This window comes from Vicugna pacos, chromosome 1 (genome assembly GCF_048564905.1).
Source record: "Vicugna pacos chromosome 1, VicPac4, whole genome shotgun sequence".
Lineage (NCBI taxonomy): Eukaryota > Metazoa > Chordata > Mammalia > Artiodactyla > Camelidae > Vicugna > Vicugna pacos.
Window position 1 is genome coordinate 49,215,173 of NC_132987.1, and position 23,950 is coordinate 49,239,122.

At 34.7% G+C, this 23,950-nt stretch overlaps 2 protein-coding genes across 13 annotated transcripts in view; one reads left to right on the forward strand and one right to left on the reverse strand.

Moving 5' to 3' along the window:
• Positions 1-7,266, forward strand: part of MFN1 (mitofusin 1) — a 36,253-nt gene extending 28,987 nt beyond the window's left edge. For 3 of the 11 annotated variants that reach the window (XM_072961329.1, XM_006210614.4, XM_072961350.1), the window contains exon 18: positions 177-1,202. In XM_072961329.1, the coding sequence (XP_072817430.1) occupies positions 177-258 (82 nt within the window). In that variant the 3' untranslated portion in view covers positions 259-1,202. Of the gene's footprint in view, positions 1-176; positions 1,203-1,268; positions 2,280-5,331; positions 5,382-6,038 lie in introns of those variants that run through there. The other 8 variants (XR_012072769.1, XR_012072771.1, XR_012072762.1 and 5 more) reach the window with 8 other exon arrangements.
• GNB4 (G protein subunit beta 4) overlaps positions 2,671-23,950 on the reverse strand; it is a 51,178-nt gene continuing 29,898 nt past the window's right edge. For both annotated transcript variants that reach the window (XM_072961387.1, XM_072961394.1), the window contains exons 3-10: positions 20,863-20,901; positions 20,027-20,133; positions 17,698-17,761; positions 16,095-16,257; positions 15,027-15,093; positions 14,722-14,923; positions 10,710-10,926; positions 2,671-7,088 (exon numbers count right to left, since the gene is read on the reverse strand). In XM_072961387.1, the coding sequence (XP_072817488.1) occupies positions 6,982-7,088; positions 10,710-10,926; positions 14,722-14,923; positions 15,027-15,093; positions 16,095-16,257; positions 17,698-17,761; positions 20,027-20,133; positions 20,863-20,901 (966 nt within the window). In that variant the 3' untranslated portion in view covers positions 2,671-6,981. The remainder of the gene's footprint in view (positions 7,089-10,709; positions 10,927-14,721; positions 14,924-15,026; positions 15,094-16,094; positions 16,258-17,697; positions 17,762-20,026; positions 20,134-20,862; positions 20,902-23,950) is intronic.

Consider the following 23,950-nt stretch of genomic DNA (forward strand, 5'->3'; position numbering starts at 1 on the left):
GTGTTTGTTGCAAAGTTATAGTAGCACATATAATAAGTGCTTTAAAAAGGGTTAATAATCTGAGTTCAGATAAATGTAGCAACAGCTGGCTAGTGTTTTTTTTTTTAAGATTTGAATAGGACGCATTTTTTTCCCACTGACCTTTATGATAATTAGATTGTTTTGTTTTTAATTAGAAATAAAGCTGTTCAACTTGAAAGTGAGTTGGAGAATTTTACTAAGCAGTTTCTACATTCAAGCAATGAAGAAGAATCTTAAGAGATTGCCTTGGTAAACATCATAGGAGAAAATGGAGCTTGTAAGGTTGGGGCAGTTATTTTTATGAAGTGACTTTATGAATTATACTAACTGTATCTAAGTAGCAAATCCTTGAGTAGATTCTGGTATTGATCTGTCTCAGGGTGTTTGCATTTCTGAAGAATGCTATGATGTCTCTAGTTTTAATTTTGGGTAAGGAAAGATCCTTTGTGTGACAATAATGAATTCGTTAGAAGCAAAAGAACCAACTCTGTGACCCCTGAGGGGTGGGGCCTTGCTCTTAATTAGGGCTGTCTTTGTTTTTGATTCTGAAAAACTCTGCTTCCTGGCATCCAGGAGTTAGAGAATGCTCTTTTCATCTTCTTTCTCAAAACTAATTTTTGATGCCTACTTGAATGGGAATAGTCACCTTCTTGTTTTATAAACTGCACTGCTCTAACCACAAGGGAGTGTGGAATGTTCTTGAGTGTATTATTTATGCAGGTTACAATCACTTTTGCCATCCCAGCAGGTATGTAAACCACTAATACATAATGCTGTTTTTACTCCTTTTATTGCCATTAAAACTGATGTAAAACAGTATTCAGGTTTGTTATTACAAATAGTCTCTTATAAAAGTATCTGGGTCTAGGTTTGCTCACCTGTTTCTAAAGAAACATTTTCAGCCTCAACTCTGATTCCAGTAAAGAACGCTTTCTATCTCAGTCTTAGAAGTCAAGTTTGAAGTGATAAAAATAGCCAAAGATATGGAAGGTCTGAATTTTGGGTGGTTACAGTCAACGTATGTTTAACAGTGTTCCTCAGAAGGTGCTTGCCAAGGATACTGCTGGATTGTCGTCATCCCCCGCCCCTGCCCCGGTAGCTTTTATATTTATTGAATTGTATGAATTTGTCAGGGCACGGTTAAAAATTATGACTGTATTTTGTACCGTAATGAAATGTTTTGGGGTTCAAGAATTGTGTCTGTTTCTCTGTTAAAAACTAACTGAAACTTAAAACTGACATTCTAGGGCTCTGCTGAACAAAATGTAATTTTGAGGACCACCAAATCAACATAACCTACACGCTTGTTAGAAATGCACAATCCCAGAAGACACCATGCTTTAGTGTGTGCTGCTTTTCCAGGGAAGGATGTTCCAGGCTTTTTTCTTTTAATAATGACTACTTCCTTTTCTGTGCCTTTAAGGCTTGTGGATATTCCAGTCTTTTCATAGAAGGTGCAACACTATTTCTTAGGATATTTTAAAGAGAAAATAACATTTAGGCCATAGAAGCCTTTTAAAAACACATTTTTAAGCACATCAGATACTATGATGCAATATTCAAATCCAAACAGATATTGGTTTATAGCTAATGATGTTGCTTTATAACCAAAAAACGATACAAGCCACCAAGAAGTGGGATTAGATAACAACTATAACATAAAAAACTGATGTCTAGGACTGAGTACTACTGATTAAGGTTATGAGTTCAAGGCCTTAATATATATATGCAAGTACTTGAACTTTTGAAATAGCATAGTGGTTTGGTGTCACCGCATTACTGTAGCACAGTGGTTCTCAAAGTTAGTTCCTTGATCAACAGTATCACTTGTCAACTTCTGTCTCACACCAGACCTACTGAATCAAATACTAGGTGATCCTGATACATGCTAAAGTTTGGGAACTCCTGGAATAGTGGTTCTGGAGAGTAAGTTTATACTAAAGTTCTCCATCACTAGCTTGAAGGCAATTGTGCCTGTTAAGTTCGAAAATGTATGAACGTTGGAAATGGGATACTAAAATAATGAAACCCAACCTTTACACCAGGAGATAAGTACACCTATGACCAAGCCCGTGAATTATAAAGAAACGATGTGATTTATACAGCTGATGTAGTTCAAGGTTATTGCACATTTACTTGTCTGCTATGTATGTTTGCAGAATTATTTATAAACTTTGTATAAGCTTAAACTTTTTACAACACTACATTTTATAAGTATGCAAGCTTACAAGGTGAAAATAAAACTTGTTTGCCTGATAGTTGGTAAATGTAGCATTTATACTGGCATTTAGTGAGTTTTAACCTTTTATTAATGATTTTTATGGTAGACATATAAACTATCCTGGGGAGACTGGCTCATCTTTATCCTAAAGGGGAGCTTTAGGGAAAGAGTGATGTAATTTTGCTTTTTAATGAAAATCTGTGGCCTTTTAATAGTAGGCTAACATTCACAGTGCTATAGGATAGGTCAGTGGCACTCCAGTCTCTTCCTTGCTACCAGCAGCCCATTCATTTTTTATGACAAAATAATTACCTGTGTTTAGATAAAGGAATCAGAGCTGAGCATGAAATACTGGGCTTGGAGTTTAGTTCTGGGACTTAACTAAAAGTGATGCTACTAAAAATTGACTTAAAACATGCTACATGAAATCTGGTTAAAAGCACTTTATTGATTACAATATCAATTCACAGCAACATTATTTCACAGAGCTACTGCACAAATAAAGGAATGAATCACTGTGCAGGAAAGATCCAAGAATACTGCTAAATCATGATACAAGTCCATAGTTTGGTGTAAAGCTTTTTATAAGAGCTTTAATCTAGTACATTCACCTTCCCATAGTCTAACTACAAACTACTGACATTCAGATTCAGTTGGCCACAAGTGTAGAAACCATTCTAGGTGAAGAAAAACATTTTGATCAACTTTAAAAACCCACTTAGATGTCAATGCCTTTGGATAAGAATACGCAAATGCAAGTGTTCAGATGCTTCTTTGAAAAGAGAAAACAATAGGATAGAGCACCATTGTGTAAGAGACAGAAAAGGCTTGAAGTATTTACCAAGTATATCACTGAAGTTCTATTAAAAAATAAATACTGATGATGTAAGATTTTGTCAGGCACATATAACACCAGTTGAAACACATAACCAGTTTTTCATATGCTGCATTAATCAACTATTTTATAGGCTCAATAATTGGATTTAAGAAAAAAGACAGGAAATTTTATCAACATGCAAACAAATTTGCTAAATACAAGGTGTACCATCAACCTGATTAATAAATTATTTTTTTAAACTATGCTAACTTAGACATTCAATCACAAACCATTTTAATGAGTACCTATTGTAACCAACATTTTTAAATACTGCACTGAATTTAAGAAAACTGAAAATGATGGGAGAAAAACTATTAATTATGAAATGTACTTCACATTCTACTTAATCTAATTTAAAATACCAGTTTTATTCATTGTGCTACCCTTTCTCACAAGAAAGATAGTCTGACTGGTGAGTGTTTTAAAAATTCTAACAGGAGGTAAGAAACCATTTAAAATTTCACTTTTCACAATGGCAAAAGGGATATTAGAAACTGAACATAGCACTTAACTTTAAAATGTTTTTAAGCCTGAATCATACCCTAAAGGTTTTAGAACATTATTATTAAAATGATAGGCCCATTTGGGAGATTGTTTAATCGGTTTCCATTAACTTTAAACACATCAACAGGTAGGTCACAAGTGTTCAACTGTGTTATAATTTAAACTGAGACATTCACCAATAATCAAGCATAAATTTCCCTGAACATCTTCATTTTTAAAACAGTTAAAGTCTTAATTTGTTACTAAATCTAAGACATCAAAAGTGTTGGAGATTAGCCATGTAATATTGACACGGTATTTTTTTTAATAATAATAAAAATTTCATTTTGTCACCTGGAGAAGCTCCATTTCTCTTTCAGTAGGTTAACTTTAAAATTACTTAACGTATTCGAGAAGCATCTACATCTGTTATGTCTAGGAGACTAATTCACTATCCTCATGCAATATTAATCAGTTCAGCTGACTCTAAATTAAAATAAGGAGATTGCCTACTAGGCTCTATTGGAGAATTGAGAAGTATCTCTTTAAGTATCTCTTGAAATATTAAGCCAAATCTTTGCCTCTCTGAAGATGGAACTCAACATGCTGTTGTAACCATGGACTCACAACTGTAAAAATCTGAGCTAGGGAGGACCTTGGAGTATGCAGTCTAAATCTCTAATAGCATAGCTGCCAAAAATGAGGCCTTTCCATCAGAGTGAAAGCAATGTCCTTGCTGACAGCACAAAGTGCTTTCTTGGGCAGGTTTATGGGATGATGTGCTGAATCACGTGGCAATCCCTCCACTTTGTTTTAGAAAAGAATATGTGCCTTTAAGATATTCTTGCAACATCTTAAAAACTGTTCTTTATGAAGTGAATAAAGAATCTATAAGTAAACCTACTGAGGCACATTATGTTTAAATCTTTCTTACAAGGTAAAAAGAAAAATTATTAGGCACCGGAACTACAATATTGATGCAACTTTCTTACAATGTATGGGCATATTAAGATTTTGAAAAACTAAGATTCAAACTATACTGTACTTCTATAAATTAATTATACACTCTTACTGATTTCAGGAAGTCTTATGCACAAAAGAAATGGTCAATCTGCTGAACTCAAAACCACAAGTAAACAAATATATCTAGCAACTGGAACGCATACCTCTAGAAAACAAAAGGTTTAACTACTAAATTAATGTGGTAATAAGGTCACCATTCAGTCATTCATGTATAATTAGCTATAACAGTGGTCAGTTTTCAGTTGCCTAGTACATATTTAATTATGGGAAATGCCTTTTAACTATAAAAAATTTAATAACATCAAATCATTTTTATTAACATGTTTAAGACTAGAATACTTGTCTGTGTGCCTCTCTGGCTAAAGTGTCTTATTACTAGAACCACCAACAAAGTAGAGGAGATACTCTTTATAAGGCTATTTTGCACATGGCAGAAGTGCTTTCTTGAACAGGATTTTGGAATAAATTGCTGAACCACATGGCAACCATCCCTATTTTTGGAAATGAATATGTTCCTTTAAAATATCCTTACCTTATCTCAAAGAGCTGCTCTTTATGAAGTGATGTAAATAGTCCATAGTCATTAACAGCAAAAGTTCATAGAAGTCTTATATATAAATATACATTCATGCCTGCTATCTACAATAGTCTGGATTTTTTGGTCCTGTATCTTAATCATCCTCTTTCCATTTTATTCTCTTTTTAGTATCAACTGATCTACACAAAACTGTTACTGACTTAATTATACTTAATAAGGTTGGTGCACTTATTAGCACATTCACAATATAAAAATGAAAATTTACAAGTAAAATTTGGGAGTATTTAGGTTAAGGTTACAAGTGATCAAAAGTTAACAGACCTATGTCAACAGTAACTGACAGTTTACTAAGTTACAAAACACAATACACTTCTTTATTGGAAAAACCCCAAGACTTCACCATCAGGCAAGACAGTCTTCTATTGTCAATCATTTGGGTTATTTGTAGAGAAAATCCAAAGGGGAATGTACCTTTGTTTAAGCTCAGGGGGGCACGCTCTAGTAATAGCCACATTATTGTATCATTGACAAGCAGAGGAACTGCTTAGTATTTTCCTCTGGCTCCTTGAAGAACTGCTCTTAGAATTTTCTTTTTGCTTTAAAGTGGGGCTCACTTTAGATTTTCTTTGAAGCAAAACCACTTAGAAACCAATATTTTGTGCAAAGGAAAGAAATATTAAGATCAAAAAGCTTGAATGTTTCCTTTTTAAATTTTTGAAGGCACAGATAGTTTCCATCAATTCAGATTTTATATTATGTGAACATAAATTCATAAAGCAACCTTGTTACAATTATAACTCGTCATGTCTAGTGATTGGTTAGCTTTTACACTTCTTTCAAAAATGTAATGCTGTTACATTGTATTTCCTGTCTAGATGCATACTGATGGAGAACATTGCGGGGAAATTCTTCAGATGCAAGGACAATCCAAATGTTTATCAATCTTCTGAAACAGTGAGGGCACTCTACAACTCAGTTCTAGAATACGAAATCAATAGGAAAGCCCAACTATTTAGAATGCTACCTAAAGTGTCATTTGATCCTAACCAGCTTTTTAAAATGCCTACATTTATATGTGATTACTGCTATCTACCTATTAACATAATACAAGTTTCTTATGTATGTCTAAAATTTCAGAGTGAGAGCTCTATTCCCTGGCCTTCCTTATGATTATGTCCCCCTCAAAGGACCGAATATGAGCACTTAGTTAAATTGATAAGATGGCAAACGATGTACTAGAAACTAATGATAATCAGAAGGACTCCCCTCCGCGGTACCTAGGCCTATCAGCATTCTTAACCAGTAGTGACCAGGATTTCTTTCAGATTAGAAAGAAAGAATGGAGTTCAAAGAGACTTTCTACCAACATCAGTACACACACCTATGGTATCACTTCATCTATTCCTGTGCCTCGTTCCTCCATTACAAAACTCAAAAATGTGACACTTCTTATGTATACAAAGTTAAAAATATAGTTCTTTAAAAATGCAACACATACATATAATCAAACATGACAGGCTGCTATAGTGTATACATTCTGTTCTACACAAATAGACTGAGTACAAGCAAAAATTCAAGGTTAAGTTAGCTCAACTTCTCTAATGCACTGGTCCTTCTGATCTTAGCAAGCACCTTTACCTTGTTTTTTTCACCTTTTTTTTGTTTTGTAGTTTACTGAAAGCTTCTTTTTTTGTATATAATAATCTCAATAGAAAAATCTTCACCTGCAAATATAAGGTAAATTCTTTTTTCACAGCTATAGGCTGTAGTACGGATTTCTCCAGATATCGGTGGAGAACAGAAAATCTGTATGCACTGTTAATTCCAGATTCTAAGAAAACTGTCCCAAGACCCTGTTGCCACAGCCATGCCATCATCAGTTACACCTAAACAGCTGACACGGTTGTCATGACCTGCAAGAACACCTGAAAAACAAGAGTTCAGTAACAAGTCAGCAGTGGGCAAGTTTTAGAATTAAGTAAGTGTATGCATCAAATATCCTGGAGGGTACTAAGAAGCTAACAAGTTTCTCTGAGTTGAGAGACTGAGTGCCAGGGGTAAGCTGAGCATGTACATGAAATAAAAGTCTTGGTATTACATGAATATTTGTGACATGTGCTTCAAATTGTGTTTTTCATTTTTGAAAAATTATTTTATAATTATGCTTTTTTATATCTAGGAAAATATATGTAGACTTTTATTTTACATCTCTGATTGACACTAAGTTTTGTCAATAAGCTATTCTATTTTCAGCAAAAGCAAAATTTTAAATGAAGTTCAATAAACTTTCACCACCAGAACAACAAAAACATAAGAATGAAGCTGTCTTACTCCACCATTTACAAAAATATCAACATGATTTATTTACTTTACTCTTTTAGCCACCAAACACTGGAATGTTTTGGCCATAACTTTCTGAAACCATCAAACTCATCCAGTTTCAGTTTCTTTTGTATATTAAACTCATGTGATACACTGATCACCACACAGGAGAAAATGAAATATTCTCAAATATTTGTTAGGAAAATGAGAAATGCAAAGATTTAAAAGAAAAATTAGAATATTAAATTCTCAATAAGAATTTTTTCTTTAATATACTGTGTTGGAATTTGCATTATCTTTATAATGAAGCATAGCATTTCACCCAGTCGCAGGAACAGAAGTTCATCTTGCCTCAACTTAATTTTCTCTATAGTAGGGCAATGTTTGCCAATAGGCAAATATTTTACCACTATGGGTTAAAATAACAAAAAATGAACATTATGGCTCAATACTCCAAGTCACATTGGAAAGGATAATGAATTAGCAATTCACGAGTCACTGTTCAGCTTTAAGGTGAAAGTATCCAGGTGAGCCAATGTGATACCAACCAGCTGTAACAAAGCAAAACTAAAACTCAAGCATATGCTAAAAAATATGGAAAACAAACACTTTTTTATTTTGTTATGGATACTAATTGATTCAATCCAGGCAAAACACCTAATACCTCAAAAAAGTCATTGGATTTGGATAACAGTATGTCTAAAAACCCACTTGCAAAATGCTCAACTGTGAACTTTTCTGCAGTCTCTTCAGAGAGGTTGTAGAAAATTATTCCTGGTAATAATACTGCTCTGGTCCCTCAGAAACTTCCACAACTGTACAGGAGTTTGTACAGGAGTTTGAAAGGGAAAGGATATAAACGCACTGGACACCGAGGATTTGAGAGCAAGCAACGCAGCAAAGTTCCGTGAGCTGTGTGGCAGTGACTGTTAGTGGACCCCAAAATGCTGAATTCAAAGCAAATGGTCTGGCAAGCCAGAAAACAAAACTATACTGCAGAACCTCCAGAAGGATCAGATGCTAGTGGAACCAGAAAGGGGCAAAGACAGGACCAACTAAGACTGCATTAGAAAGTGTCCAGGAACCAGCTAGACTCCCAGGTCTTTTCACTCTGCAGTCAGATGATTGATGGTTCTGCCCTAGAGCATGAGACCAGAGACATTTGCTGGAGAGAGTCACAGAGGGTCTCTCAGCTGGAAGAAAACAGGCAGAGTTCAAGTTGGTCAAACTGCTGAAAATGGGGAATAAGGAAAATTTACTTGCTACTGTTTTTGCACCCAGCTTTCCTCCTGAAGTCAGCCCCCAAACTGTCCAGTCAGCTTATATACTCCAGGAAGAAAAGGAGAAGCTCCACCTCAGAGAACACAGCTGGCCCAAGGGGAAAGGCCGTAAGATCGGACAGAGGTTCCCCAATGAAAGCCTGGCAGGATCGCCCTGCAGTGAGGCCACAGCCAGGACACCCAACCACGTGCAGAGGGCTTTCCCAGTTTCAGCGCCTCCCTCTTTAGCATGAGTAAGAAGCTAAGAATCACCAGAGTTTTAAGGAAATATGCTTGACAGGAGACTGAAAAAATAAGGGGGAAGGAAGGCAACCTGCAAAACACAAAAGATTATGCTCAAAAGAAGAAAACTTCAAAAAAAGGCTTTCATTAACAACCTCAAAGAAACAAAAAACTTAATGAAAAAAAGAATGGGTGCCTTAAGAGAAAAACCTCTCAAAAAGATGGTGGCAAAAATGAAAAAACAAAAGTTTAACACAAGAGTCATGGAAAGAAAAGGCAAGGATTTCTTCGAACATGGAGCAAAAACGACAGACAGAAAACAGAAAATATAATAAAGTCTAAGAAACTCCAACATCAGAATAATGGGAGTCCTACAAAGAGAATGATAATGGGAAAAAATGCAACCAGTTAAATAAACCTCTCAAAATTCCCAGTACTACAAGGTATAAGTAAGTTTCCAGATAGAAAAGCTCCACTGAATACCCAGAACGGTAAAAATGGGTCCATTCCCAGATAACAAAACTGGCAGAAAGTCTGAAGATTAATTAGTGAGAAGTACATTAAAACTAAGGGTGTAAGCCAAATAATTAATTTAACCCTAGAGAATATAAAAAAAGCTGCATAGCCAAGGGGACAGGAGGTGGGAAGGGATAGAATGGGGTTTCAAAATGTAGAACAGATAAACAAGATTATACCGTACAGCACAGGGAAATATATACAAGATCTTATGGTAGCTCACAGAGAAAAAAATGTGACAATGAATATATATATGTTCATGTATAACTGAAAAATTGTGCTCTACACTGGAATTTGACACAACATTGTAAAATGATTATAAATCAATTAAAATGTTAAAAAAAAAAGCTGCATAGCAAAGGAGTCACAGCATATACCTCACTGCTCAGAAGTAAGAACTGTTTAAAAAGTCGTAATTACACCAACACTGATGTTCTAAACAAAATTCACTACACAGGAAAAACTGGAAGATGGGCACTGAGGTGGGAGGAGGGATGTCAAGGCCAAACCCTCAACAGATAATGCATAAAGTGTTTTTTTAAAAAAAACCAATACAGGCATGTTACTCAAAGGTATGGAGGTAAATACTTAAAAGCTCTCTTTGGGAGCAGAAAATATGAGCTGGGGTCAGAGGGCTGCTGTGTTCTGGTAACAAGTCATGCAAAACTATGTGATTCCTTGAGTATAATTTTTATTCCAAAAAAATTTTTACATCACCCTGTGTAATGTGTTATTAATGACAGTCCCCAGGATGACTTGATGCTAATATTCTGGAAGCTGCAGAGGAGGACTCGGAGTATGGGACTCAGGAGAGACAGTGGTTCTGTGTCCCATCCCAGATGAGACTGGAGGCAAAAAGTCATGGTCCATAACAGTTACAGTGTTTCCTGTCAGGTTACAGGGAAACTGTAATTTGGAAAAGACCACCCTAAATGATATTCACTGTTCATCTTTATGTCAAAACTTACCAAACAAGAAAATATTACAGACTCAGATATAACTCTTCAGAAACCAGAAACGTAAATGTAAGTTGGTTCATGGACGGGAACTGCACTCAAAGTTGAGGCAATACTGACCACGAATGAGAAGAGCCAGGCTACCGTTCCCCATGGCCCCGGGGTGTCCAGGAGGCCCCGGAAACAAGTGACAGGAGCCCTTTCACATTTCCTGACAAAATCAAAACCTAATATGGACTTAATTACTAACCTGCACGATCTCCTTTGAGCGTGTCCCACACATTACAGTTGAAGTCGTCATAGCCAGCTAACAGGAGACGCCCGCTTTTTGAGAAGGCTACGGAAGTGATCCCACAGATGATATTGTCATGAGAATACAGCAGTAACTCCTGGTCTGCACGAAGGTCAAAGAGCCGGCAAGTGGCATCATCAGAGCCAGTGGCAAAGGCGTATCCATTTGGGAAAAACTAGAAGGAAAAGCAACACTTATTCCATCAACGTATATAGAAATTATGTGAGGCAGTGTAACAACAGACTGTAGGCTAAGACAGACCTAGGTTCAGATTCCAACTTGGCTTCTTACCAGGTGAATGATGTTAGGCACTAAAGATTCTTGAACACTTAGGCCTTAGTTTCAGATTCTGAGTGCTGGTTAGGACTGAATGAAATAATACATACAAAATCCCAAACCCTTGTTCAGCACAGAGCAAGTATTCATTAAGTGTTGGCCCTGGCACTCCATGTGTCTTACTAGAACATTTAAACACTGCTATTCACAGAATTTATTTACATATGTGTACTCTTAGAAGAAATGTTCCAAAAATCTCATTATGAGAAATAGGAAACCTTTCATGAAAGAGAACAAAAGTCATTCCAGTTAGGCTAGGTTATAAAGTAGTAAAGAAAACTGTGAGTTATTAATTTGTGAATCCCCTTTCTCAGATGCTTTACAAAAGAGGAAATCACTTTTTTCATCTATCTGTTGGTCATCTGTATTACTCTGTCAGTAATAAAATAAATAAAATAAAATACTCTTTGCAGGAATAAAATGAAGAATACAAATGTTTCCTTTGTTGCAAATATTTATAGTTTATCATTTGCTTTCTAATATTTCTTACTTTTTAAAAAATAGAAAGCAATTTTTTAGAGGTATCACACTCCCTGATTTCAAACAGTACTACAAAGCTGCATACAAAACAGTATGTTACTGGCACAGAAACAGACACATAGATCAGTGGAACAGTGTAGATGGCCCAGAAATAAACCCACGAATATACAGTCAAGAATATACAATGAGGAAACGACAACCTCTTCAAAAAATAGTGTTGGGAAAACTAGTCAAATACATGCAAAAGCATCAAACTGGACTACTTTCTCACACCACATAAAAATAAACTCAAAACTGATTAAAGACTTAAAAGTAATAATACCTGAAACCATAAAACTCCTAGAAGCAAACATAACCAGTATACTCTTTGACAATGACCTTAGCAATAATTTTTTGGATCTGTCTCCTCAGGCAAGGGGAAAAAAAGCAAAAATAAACAAATGGGACTACTTCAAACTACAAGACAGCTTTTACACAGCAAAGGAGACTGTCAACTGTCAAGAGGAAAAGGCAGCCTACTGAATGGGAGAAGGTGTTTGCAAACAGTATATCTGAAATAAGGTTAATATCCAAAATATACTAATAACTTATGCAACCCGGTATCAAAACCAAAACAAAACAATTGATTAAAATATGGGCAGAGGACTAAACAGACATTTTCCCAAAGAAGATATACAGATGGCAAGCAGACACATGAAAAGACGCCCAACATCACTAAATCATCAGAGAAATGCAAATCAAAACCACAGTGAGGTAGCCCCTCACATCTGTATTATCAAAAAGACAAGAAATAACAAGTGTTGGTGAGGATGTGGAGAAAAGGTAACCCTCCTACACTGTTGGTGGGAATGTAAATTGGTGCAGCCACTATGGAAAATAGTATGGAGTTTCCTCAAAAAATTAAGAGAACTACCATATGATCCAGCAATTCCACTTCTGGGTATTTACCCCCAAAACCAAAAACACTAATTGGAAAAGATACATGCAGCCCATATTTACTGCAGCACTATTTACAATAGCCAAGATATGGAAGCAACCTCAGTGTCCACTGATAGAAGAATGGATAAAGATGTGATATGTGTGTGTGTATATATATGTGTGTGTCTGTGTGTATATATATGTGTGTGTGTGTGTATAAATACACATATCTTGCCATCTGCAACAACATGGATGGGTCTAGAGGGTATTGTGCTAAGTGAAATAAGTCAGACAGAGAAAGACAAAAACGTGATCTCACTTATATGTGGAATCTAAAAAAAACCAAAATGAACAAAAAGACACTCATGGATGGATACAGAGAACAAACGGGCTGCAAGAAGGAGGGGGGTGGAGGTGGGCAAAATAGGTGCAAGGAATTAAGAAACACAAACCTCTAGCTGTATAATCAATCAGCTGTGGGGATGTAATACACAGCAGAAGGAATGTGGTCAATACTGTAATAACTCTGCATGGAAACAGGGTTACTAGACTTATTGTGGTGATCATTTCATAACTTATGCAAATGTTAAATCATTATGTAGTACACCTGAAACTAACACAATATTGTACATTGACTATTTCAATTAAAAAAATTTAAAATCTATAAACAACTTTCAATTTTTATGTAGTCAAATTTGTTTATCCTTCTCTTTTAGATTTCTTTCCTTGTTTTTATGAATAAAGTCCTTCCCCTTGAGTCTATTAATGGATGTTCAATTATATTTTCTTCTGGTTTCTTTTTTCATAATTTCATTTTTCACATCTTAATTTTTATCTATCTGGAATGTATTTGATACATAGCATTCAGTATGAGGATCTAACTTAATTTTCTTAATAATTAAGCAGCTGTCCCAGCTATTAATAAATAATTATTTTTCTACTGATTTTGTTGCTACATCTGTAATTCCCTAAACTCATTTACACAAAAACTCTTAGTTTTGATTTTTTGGTCAACACGTGCTTGATAAATAAAAAACATTTTTTCCCCAAAAATATCTTCTTGCAAAATTAAGAGTATATCTTATACACAGAACCGTTAGCAATTACATTCCTTTTGGAAAGTCTCACCATATCTATACATTTTGGCACCTGATCCAGATAGGACAATTTACCTAAGTCAAGCAGTATCCCACCTCCTCTTAGGACCCCTCCCCTCAATACTGACTGATAAATCATTCTGATTGTCATTCATAATGCCCTTTTAGCTTTAAACTATAAACACATGTGACTAGTTCATCCTCAAATACTTGTCATCTGGCTTAATTAATCCATCTGTGGTTACCTGTTTGTTTTTGTTTTTTTTTAAATGTGAAGGGGCTTATCCTTTTACGGGTAATGGTAAATCCGTACCATTTACTGAGCATCCAATATAGTTTTGTTTAGTCTCCATACCATTTTCTGATGTAGGTAGCATTATCCCTATTTTAAAAACTGAGAGAGGGGAAGGATACAGCTAAGTGGTAGAGCTCATCCTTGGCATATGCAAGGTCCTGGGTTCAATCCCCAGTACCTCCATTAAAAATAAATAAATGAATAATAAACAAACCAACCAACCTGATCCCCCCCGCAAAAAAATATCTAAAACTGAGGAATGTGTGGTTCACAGAGGCTAAGTAGCCCACCTTATCTCACAAGGCTAGTTCCCAGCAGAACTAAGGGGTTTGGCTGACTTTAAAAGCTATACTCTCTACACTAACAGCTGCCTTTGTCTTTCAGACTGTTTTTTCTTTGGGTAGTTCCCTTTGACTGCAGAGATATGGGACTTTGTTCTCCTCTGAATACACCGCTGATATTCATGATCTGCTTGTTTGCTCAAGATGGTCTATCCGGGGAGGGTATAGCTCAAGTGGCAGAGTGCATGCTTAGCATGCATGAGGTCCTGGGTTCCATCCCCAGTACCACCTCCAAAAATAAATAAACCTAATCCACCTCCCCCCAAAAAGATGATCTATCTCTCTATGGGGTTGAAATAAAATTTATTCCTGTCACCTACAAATAAATACCTAAGTCTATGGATTAAAACCTTTCCATTAAAAAAAAAACTCTATTTGAGGATTCAATGTTGTAAGAGCACATTATTTATAAGAATTCTTAAAGATAAATTGTTAAAATCATACTACAGAGTTCAACACTTTAAATGCACAATAAAATTTCCTTAGAAATGCTATTCACTTACACTGACGGCATTAATATCTGACACATGTCCAGTGAAAGACTGTCTACACATTCCATCGCGAATATCCCATAATTTGGAAGAGGCATCACAAGCACCAGAAACAAAAGTCCTCATGTCGGGACTCAGAGAAAGACTCATCACGTCTCCAGAATGCCCAGTGAATATAGTGGTCTGCTGGGCAGTTTCAATGTCCCATAAAGCACTATAATCAAAAGGAAATAGAAATAATTAATGACTGTTAATGACTATTCGTTTCTAATACCACCCTCAACCCCCAAATCAGTATTCTTCTGGAATAAACTTACCAAGTTGTATCTCCCGAACTCGTAACAATTTGGCTGTCATCTAAAAAACGACAGCAGGACAAGTAGCCTACAGCACAGAGAGTAACAAATTTTAGGTCATTACTAATTAATTCAATTACCGTATGAAATAGTAATATATTTTTAAAAATACAATACCTAGACAACAAGTGTTTGTTAGTGTAATCTATAGTTCTACTTATAATTACCTCAAACTCTCTGTTATCTGCAACTAAATTTTATCAACAAACTCTCTCAGGTATTTACTATGTCAATGACATCATGGTGGGCCCTCTGACAGTTACAAGCTTGAAACTTGAGAAAATCACAGTCCCTTCCACCTACTACAATTATCTAAGAGAGAGAGAGATACTTCTTAATACAAATATCTGTAATCTATAGCAGACTTGGTTAAGTACTCTGGAAAACTACTTTAAAAGCTTCAGTGAAGGCTTCATGAAAAAGGTGGCATTCAAATGCTCAGAATTCAGCAGTTTCAAAATATGGAAATGGCAGGAAAACACCATTATAGAGATCTTTGTAAAAAGCATAGCCAAATAATATTTCCAAGAATCCAGAGAGGCTGAAACCTGATGAGTATCAATAAATTCCTAACGAACACTGCTAACCAAATACTACTGAACTATAGTGTACACACCAGCAAATAAAGCAATCACACAGCGGAAAATACTTCATAAGTGTATCTTAATAACATGTTTTCAACTACATAATTAAGTGCTCGTGCCAAAATCTCATAATTGTTGTATGGTTATATGCAGAGAATACAGAAAATTATATTTGCTTTCTTATATTTTTCATTATTGTTTGAATTTTTTGCAATATATTTACAATTTTTAAAAAAATAGTGCTATTTTTGAAAGAGTTATGACCATCACTGGTATAATTATAAAAAGTCAGTATTTCCCTGATTGATGGTACTTTCTACTCTCAGCTGACTCACATTCATCCTTTGCCCAACTGAGCCCACTCGGTCACGCCTTCTCCGCCACCGGCTCATTCTTCAGGAGGAGTCAGGTTTGGGAGGAAAGGACACTATGCAGTGAAGCTCACCTGTGTGACCCGGTAACTCTCGGCTCACTCTCACATTTCCTTCTCTGGTTTTTAAGTTATATATAGAGCAGATGTTGTCCAGTCCTCCACAAGCAACGTAATTACCAGAGGGAGCATAAGCACAGGTCATCACCCAGGAGGACCTCAAAGGAATAGCATGCATCTGCAGGACAAACGCAGTGCACAGGAACTATTACTAAGCGAAGATTACAAAATCAGTCATTAATTTTTCAAACCTATTTACAGTGAAGCAAAGACTACTAAAAATTAAATGTACCTTAAAAAATAAGCCAAGTAACATAAAGAATGCAATGGCTTGAGAGAAAAATAAAAAATAAAATACTAATGCATACTAAAATGCCTCTTATTTTTCCTGTATTATTATCAAATCATTCAGATTTAAGTGCTTTTTTCAGAAAGTATTCTTTTAAGAACAAGAACATAGGATGCTTCAATGCTAATGTAGCCATTTGAAGAATTAAGTATAAAATGTTAAAGAATTTAATAAAATTCTTTGTTTCTGCAGTAGTGCTCAAAAGAGGAAGAATTTCCTCCAACATAACACTGAACAATACAAGTAAGGAAGTTGACCAGAGTGATTCTCCCACAGAGATGGCACTACATCCTTCCAATAACACAACGGTAATATTTTGCACTGATCTACACACACCATTCTCTGGTGCCTTATTACCCAAAACCAATCATTTGCAGGTCGGGTTGCAAAATTTAAGGTGTATGGGAACAGTAAGGCTAAATGGTCCACACAAAGAATCAACACATCATGTGAGTACTACTGTGCTCTCACTAACCTCTAAAAGAAATTTTTTCAATGCAATTTTTTTGTTTTAGGAAAATACAGTTGATAGACACATGCTCAATGCCGACTAGTATCAACAAACTGTTATATTACAAATCTGTCTTAGCTAGCTTTAAATTCTTAACTAGGCTGAAGTTACTGTTTATTTCACAAAATAAATTCTTCTAAATATTTAATAAATCTTAATAAAAAACAGTGGTATAAGTGTATACAGAATCTAAAAGTACTTGACTCGTGAGAGTCTTCCTGGAGCCTTTCCACTACCTCTCAGCATGTCTACATCAGGGGTTCTTTCTAGCGGACATACCAGGAGGACCCACTGGCTTTTACCACCAAGGGATCTAAGCAAGATATAATTTGCCTCCAATCTACTGTCTCTTCTGAGCAGTCCAGAATCACAAATCAATGCCTAGAGTGGACCAAAGAAAACATGCTAACTTACCCACAACCAAAAATAAAAACCACAGGGTTGCTGTCACATTAGGAAATGTGAATTTTTTAAAAAGTCATTTGTATGTAAAACTGATGCACACTGTCTTCTAATATGAAATATGAGACTCAAATAAGACACACTGAACTATAATCCTATAGCTGTCCTTGGGAATAAAAAAAAGAGCTCAATATTAAAAGCAAACACTAAGCCTCAAGAGAGGATCTAGGTTAAAATTAATGGAATAAATTTATCCCAAAAGGAGATTAAAGTTCGAAGTAACAGAATAAAGGGAAGAACTGGTGGACATGAAACCAAATAAAAGGTTATACAAGAGAATGATTAAGAAATTCTACCTTATTTGTTGTATAGCTATCCCAAATAATTAATTTTCCATCTTGGGAAGCACTGACTAGTAGCCTAGAGGAACAAACACAAAAATAATTTGACACTCAGTGGAAAAAAGTAGTTTAAATTAGTTATGCATTGCATTCATGTAGAACAGTTCAGAAAAGACAAAAATAACTTCTCTAATTAAAAACCTGATACCAGGGAATATTCTCCCAACTTTAAAAAAATGTATTCTGCATGCCAAAAAAATTTCAACATAACATAGAACTTACCAAAATTTAGACATTTTACTAAAAATGTCTCTGGTTATGATTCAACATTTTCATGGTGAAAACATTCTAGTTCTTATTCAAGATTCTGGAAGATGTTAGCTGACTGGTTTAGTATTTATTGATTTAAATATAATGACAATAGAGTATGTACATATAGGTGTAACCACCATATTTCATTCAATTTACAAATATCAACTGGGAGCCTGTGAACGTAAGGCAGTGTTAGGGATACAACACCAGCTATTCCTCCTGCCCTCGTGGCCGCCACCTCTGGTGGAGACAAGACACTTAAACACGTATCTATAGTAAACCAGGCAAGTGAAAACTGGCAGAAGAGTGGTATAAAACAAAGGCCACTGGAAAATAAACAAAGGACAAATAACCACTAATTGAGTTAATCAAGTAGTCTCACAAAGGAAAATGCATCTTGAAAAATGGAATTTTGAAAGCTAAAGATAGAAAAAAAAAAAGTCTGTATTCTACGAGGAGGTTAAGTATGTTCCATGGCAAGGATGCAAAAAAAATGGGAGGTGTTTCAGGAATTGTGAATTTCCCAGTTATATAGCGTTTGTAAGAAATAAGATAAATGGTTTAGAAAAGTAGACTGGGCTTAAACGGCGAAAGCTTTGTTCGCGAGGCTAAACATGAACTCTTGACTAAGTAATCATTAGTCACTAAATTTTTTGTTCTGTTTCAGAATTTTATTTTTCACTATGGCATAAAATTCAAAAGATGCAAAAGGAGATACAGTGAAAAGAATCACATTCCTGTCCCTGTCGCCCAGCCACCCAGGTCCCTTCACTACAGGCAAAGAACATGGTTATGTAGTGATTACTGTAAGTTTTATAAAAGCGAAGATCTAACTGTAAGCTGTTGGATTGAACCTAAAGTAAATTCTTTAAAAATCAACAGGCATCATCAGCACTGAGTTGAGAAGAACGATAAATAATAAGTGGATAATCAGAATGGGTAGGAAGCCAAGGTGAGACAGGTTCTTTGTTGATACTTCTGTCTTTCTATGAAGATTAATGGTCTTGAGAAAATTTTAAGGAAAGTAAGCAACATTATCATTGTTTCAAGTGATTGTGTTTTGAGTTAAACATTTGCTGTATCAATGGGCAGATTATTTTTTATCGTAAACTTCTTCAAGAAAAGGAATAAAACACTTGGCCTAGCTTTATGTCAGTTGTCAATCATGTAATTTTACTTGTTCCCTCCCAAGAGGCACCAGTTCTATATGACTGTACTCAAATATCCGTCTACTTCGAGATGTGTCAAGTATTAGCAACACGCAGTGACCTTTTTAGGTTCTCCTGGAAGAAGAGGAAAAATGAGCAACTTCTATTAAATAATGTCTTAGTTAAGCCTGTTTCTCAGTTAGATGAACCAAATTAAAGGAACAAGTCAACCATTCTGGCAGCAAGTGCCCTGCCATTGCCAAAAACTCTGGAAAAAGCATAGACCACACTGTAACCCCAGGAACAAAGTGAATCGTCATGACTAAATATTCAATTGCAAGCCAGAGGGCAGCTGAGTGTGTGTGCACATGTGTGCACCCACATGCTTGAAACACACACACTTGTTTGTTGGGGTTAGGGGAATAAAAGATGTATTCAATGAAAATAAATGTCGTTACTTTATGTAATTCCATCCTTTGTGAATTTAGGTAATAAATAATTATAGCAATATCTGGTAAATTGTACATAGCAATACTGAACGAGTATTTCCTTATTAACTGAAATTTCAAGGGTGATATACTATAAAACTGCCTTGGCATGTTAAAAAACAAAGTATAATACCCCACTGCAAAGAAAAGAAAGCCTAAACATTTTTCCTGGTTCATTTTATAAAGGATATTTTTGAAAGGTAAATTTATTTTCCATATTAAAAGTTTTTAAACTTTTAAAGTGTCAATGAATATTTTAGTAAAAGTGCTGTTAGCATTAGATTTATGTTCTGCAAACACTTCATAGATAAAAGTTGTTTCTAAACAAAGAAAAAGCAAGAGATGACTCTAAACAAAAATAATTCTGTGGACAGTTTGAAAATGGCAGGTACAAACCTTGAATCATATCCCCAGTGCATAGCATAGATTTTAGCTAGGTGACCCCTCAGTGTGCGTCTTGTTCGCATCTGTATTCGACCCACGGAATCCATATTCGCTGTGATCTTTAGGAAGTGATGAGAACATTATTCTTTACCTTAGACATAGCTCAGAAAATAAAGCAGAAACAGTAACAGGCAAAAAAAGCAGACATAAAACAAATTCATAGTGATTTAAGGTAATTTAATATAAGTAATTCCATAGAGTCATTATAGGATCATATATTGTTCAAGAAAAAGTATGATTTATTTGTACATCTTCCAGTGGGAATATCTTCTGTAGACTATTAACTAAAAAGAATAGACATACTTCCCAACTTCAGTAAAAAAAAGCCAGCCACAAATAAAAATCTAATTAGTAGATGCTCAAACAATAAAACATTTCTGATTTTAATTAAAGAAAGGCAATTTTATGTTTGAACAGCATGTAAAATATTTCCTTAATAAAAGTGATCAATATTAATTAAACTAATGAAATCTTCCTAATAGTTTATATAAGAAAAAAAAAGGATTAACCAGGTAGTATCAAAAAGAATCAGAAGTTACCTAAAAAGAAACATGAAGTATATGAATCTGTGTATTTTTATAGTATTTATTTTTTCACAGACTTCTGTTTTAACACATATGCTTTAAAAAGCACTTGTACAGCATCTGAAAAATTAGTGTTTAATTTAAATAGAGATTTCATTTTTCTTTCAATTAAATACTAATAAAAAGAATCTGAATGTCATTTGCATCAGTGTCAAGCTGTTTCGTGTGAATTACTAAAATGAACTAAGGAAAACAAAACTTTACCTGAACGAGTGTTGCATCATTACATGCCTTCCTAGCATCCTGAAGTAAAGAAAGATGGTGACACATTTAGACATTGAAATCTACAGATATGATTTAAAATAATATTTTCATTGAAAATGCAGATTTGAAATATACTTTTTACTGTCCCATATCATTTTTATTTTAAAAATGTTTATTGAGATAGAATTCACATAACATAAAATTAACCACTTTAATCATTTTGTGGTGTGTGGTTGGGTTGGTTAGCATATTCACAACGTTGTGCAGCCATCACCACTATCTAATTCCAGAACACTTCCATCACTCCAAAAAAAAGAAACCCTGTACCTCCTAATTCCCTCTTCATCTGTGGGGGATGGCTAATTTACTTTCTAATGGATTTGCCCATTCTGGACATCACATACAAATGTGATGCTAAACACTCATGTGGAATATCTTTACATGTGCTTATCAGCCATTTGTATATCTTCTTTGGAGAAATGTTTATGCAAATTCTTTGCCCATTTTTAAATTGGTTATTTGATTATTGCTGAGCTGTATTGGGAGTTATCTACTCCAGATACTAGACCTTTATCAGATGTATAATTTGCAAGTATTTCCTTCCATTCTGTAGGCTGACTTTTCATTTTCTTCACAGTGTCCTTTGACATACAAGTGTTTATAATTTTGATAAAGACCAATTTATCTATTTTTACTTCTGTTGCTTGTGCTTTTAGTGTCATAATTAAACTGCTGCCCATTTCAAGGTCACAAAGATTAACAACTAGGTTTACGTCTAAGGTTTACACTTTCAGCCGTTGTATTTAGGTACCATTGTGAGGTAATTTTTATCTACGGTATGAGGCAGGAATTCATTATTTTGCATGTGGATATCCAGCTGTCGCAGCAACAATTGTTGAAAAGACTATTCTCTCCCTATTGAATAGTCTTGCTACCCTTAATAAAAAGTCAATCAGCCATAGACACAGCTTTATTTATGAACTCTCAATTTATTCCATTGTAAAATGATTTTTAATTGTATCCCTGGAGTAAAACAAACTAGACTGATTTAATAAGCCCATCGTATTCAGAGTTATAGTTGTTACTAAGCTTCTGGGCAAAAAGCAAGTGTTCTGAGTCTCCTGCTTGTTCTGGCAACTACAAGTTGAGGTGATAGGAAGGATATTTACCATATAATCCAAGTCTTTTCAGAAATATTTTTAAAAATATAATACTTGAAAACTGGAAGCTAAATTTAAAAGAATGAAATTAGAACATTCTCTAACACCATATACAAAAATAAACTCAAAATGGATTAAAGACCTAAATGTAAAACCAGAAACCATAAGAAGAAAACATAGGCAGAACACTCTTTGACATAAATAGTAGCAATATTTTTTTTATCTGCCTCCTAAAGCAACGGAAATAAAAGCAAAAATAAACAAATGGGATCTAAATAAACTTAAAAGCTTTGCACAGCAAAGGAAACCATCAACAAAATAAAAAGACAAACTACTGAACGGGAGGGAATATTTGCAAATGGTATGACCGATGAAGGGGTTAATATCCAAAATATATAAGCAGCTCATACAAGTCAACATCAAAAAACAAACAACCCAACTAAAAGACCTGAATAGACATTTTTCCAAAGAAGACATACAGATGGCCAACAGGCACAACTAAAGATGCTCAATATCCTTAATCTCCAGAGAAATGAAAATTAAAACCACAATGAGATGTCACCTCACACCTGTCAGAATAGTTATCATCAAAAAGATCACAAATAACAAATGTTGGCAAGGATGTGGAGAAAAGGGAACCCTTGTGCACTGTTGGTGGGAATTTAAACTGTTGTAGCCACTATGGAAAACAGTACAGAGGTTTCTCAAAAACAAACAAACAAAACCTAAAAATAGACCCAGCAATTCTACTCCTGGGTATTTGAAAAAAAAAAAAAAAAAACCACTAATTCGAAAAGATACATGCACCTCAATGCTCATAGCACTATTATTATTTTTTTAATTTAAAATTTTTTTTTGTTTTTTTGGGGGGAGGAAATAATTAGGTTTATTTATTTAATTTATTTCTTAGTGGAGGTACTGGGGGTTTAACTCAGGACCTCGTGCATGCTAAGCAGACACTCAACCACTGAGCTATATCCTCCCCACCCCATAGCAGCATTATTTATAACTGCCAAGATATGGAAGCAACCTATGTGTTGATCAACAGATGGATGGATAAAAGAAGACAGACACACACACACACACACACACACACACACACACACAATGGACTACTACTCAGCCATAAAAAAGAATGAAAATTTTGCCATTTGCAACAACATGGATGGACTTGGATGCTACGTATTATGTAAAGTGAAATAAGTCAGGCAGAGAAATAGAAATACTGTATGATATTACTTACATGTGGAATCTAAAAAATAAAACAAACTGGTGAATACAACGAAAAAGAAAAAGACTTACAGATATAGAGAACAAACTAGTGGTTACCAGTAGGGAGAAGAAAGTGGGGAGGGGCAAGATAGCGGAAGGAAATTAAGAGGTATAAACTACAATATATAAAATAAATAAACTATAAGGATACTCTGTGCAGGGGATATAGCCAATATTTTATAATAAGTATAAATGGACTATAACCTTTAAAAATTGTGAATCACTCTGTTGTACACCTGTAACTTACATAATACTGTATATCAACTATATTTCAATTAAAAATTTTTTAAATTAAAAAATACATAACACTTCTTTAAAATACTTTACAACTACATTGTATACAGATGCTATTAGAAATAAAATATTTTAGATCTACTATGAGAAAAAGATATGTCAGGAAATAATTTCTTATGTAATGAGTCACATCTTTATTTTTAATTAATAGCAAATTCCCTACATGTAATCGGTTGTTTATACCTAAGTATTATAGGGTAGTCTTTTAAAGGGATCTTAAATTTTTACACAAACTGAAGAGAATTATTAAAAGGAAGATAATAAAATAAAAATCAATGTAACAAAATAAGTAAAGGCAAGCAAGGAACATGTTTAATAAGCAATAAAATGTTTTAAATCATGTTTATCAGTTAATAATAAAT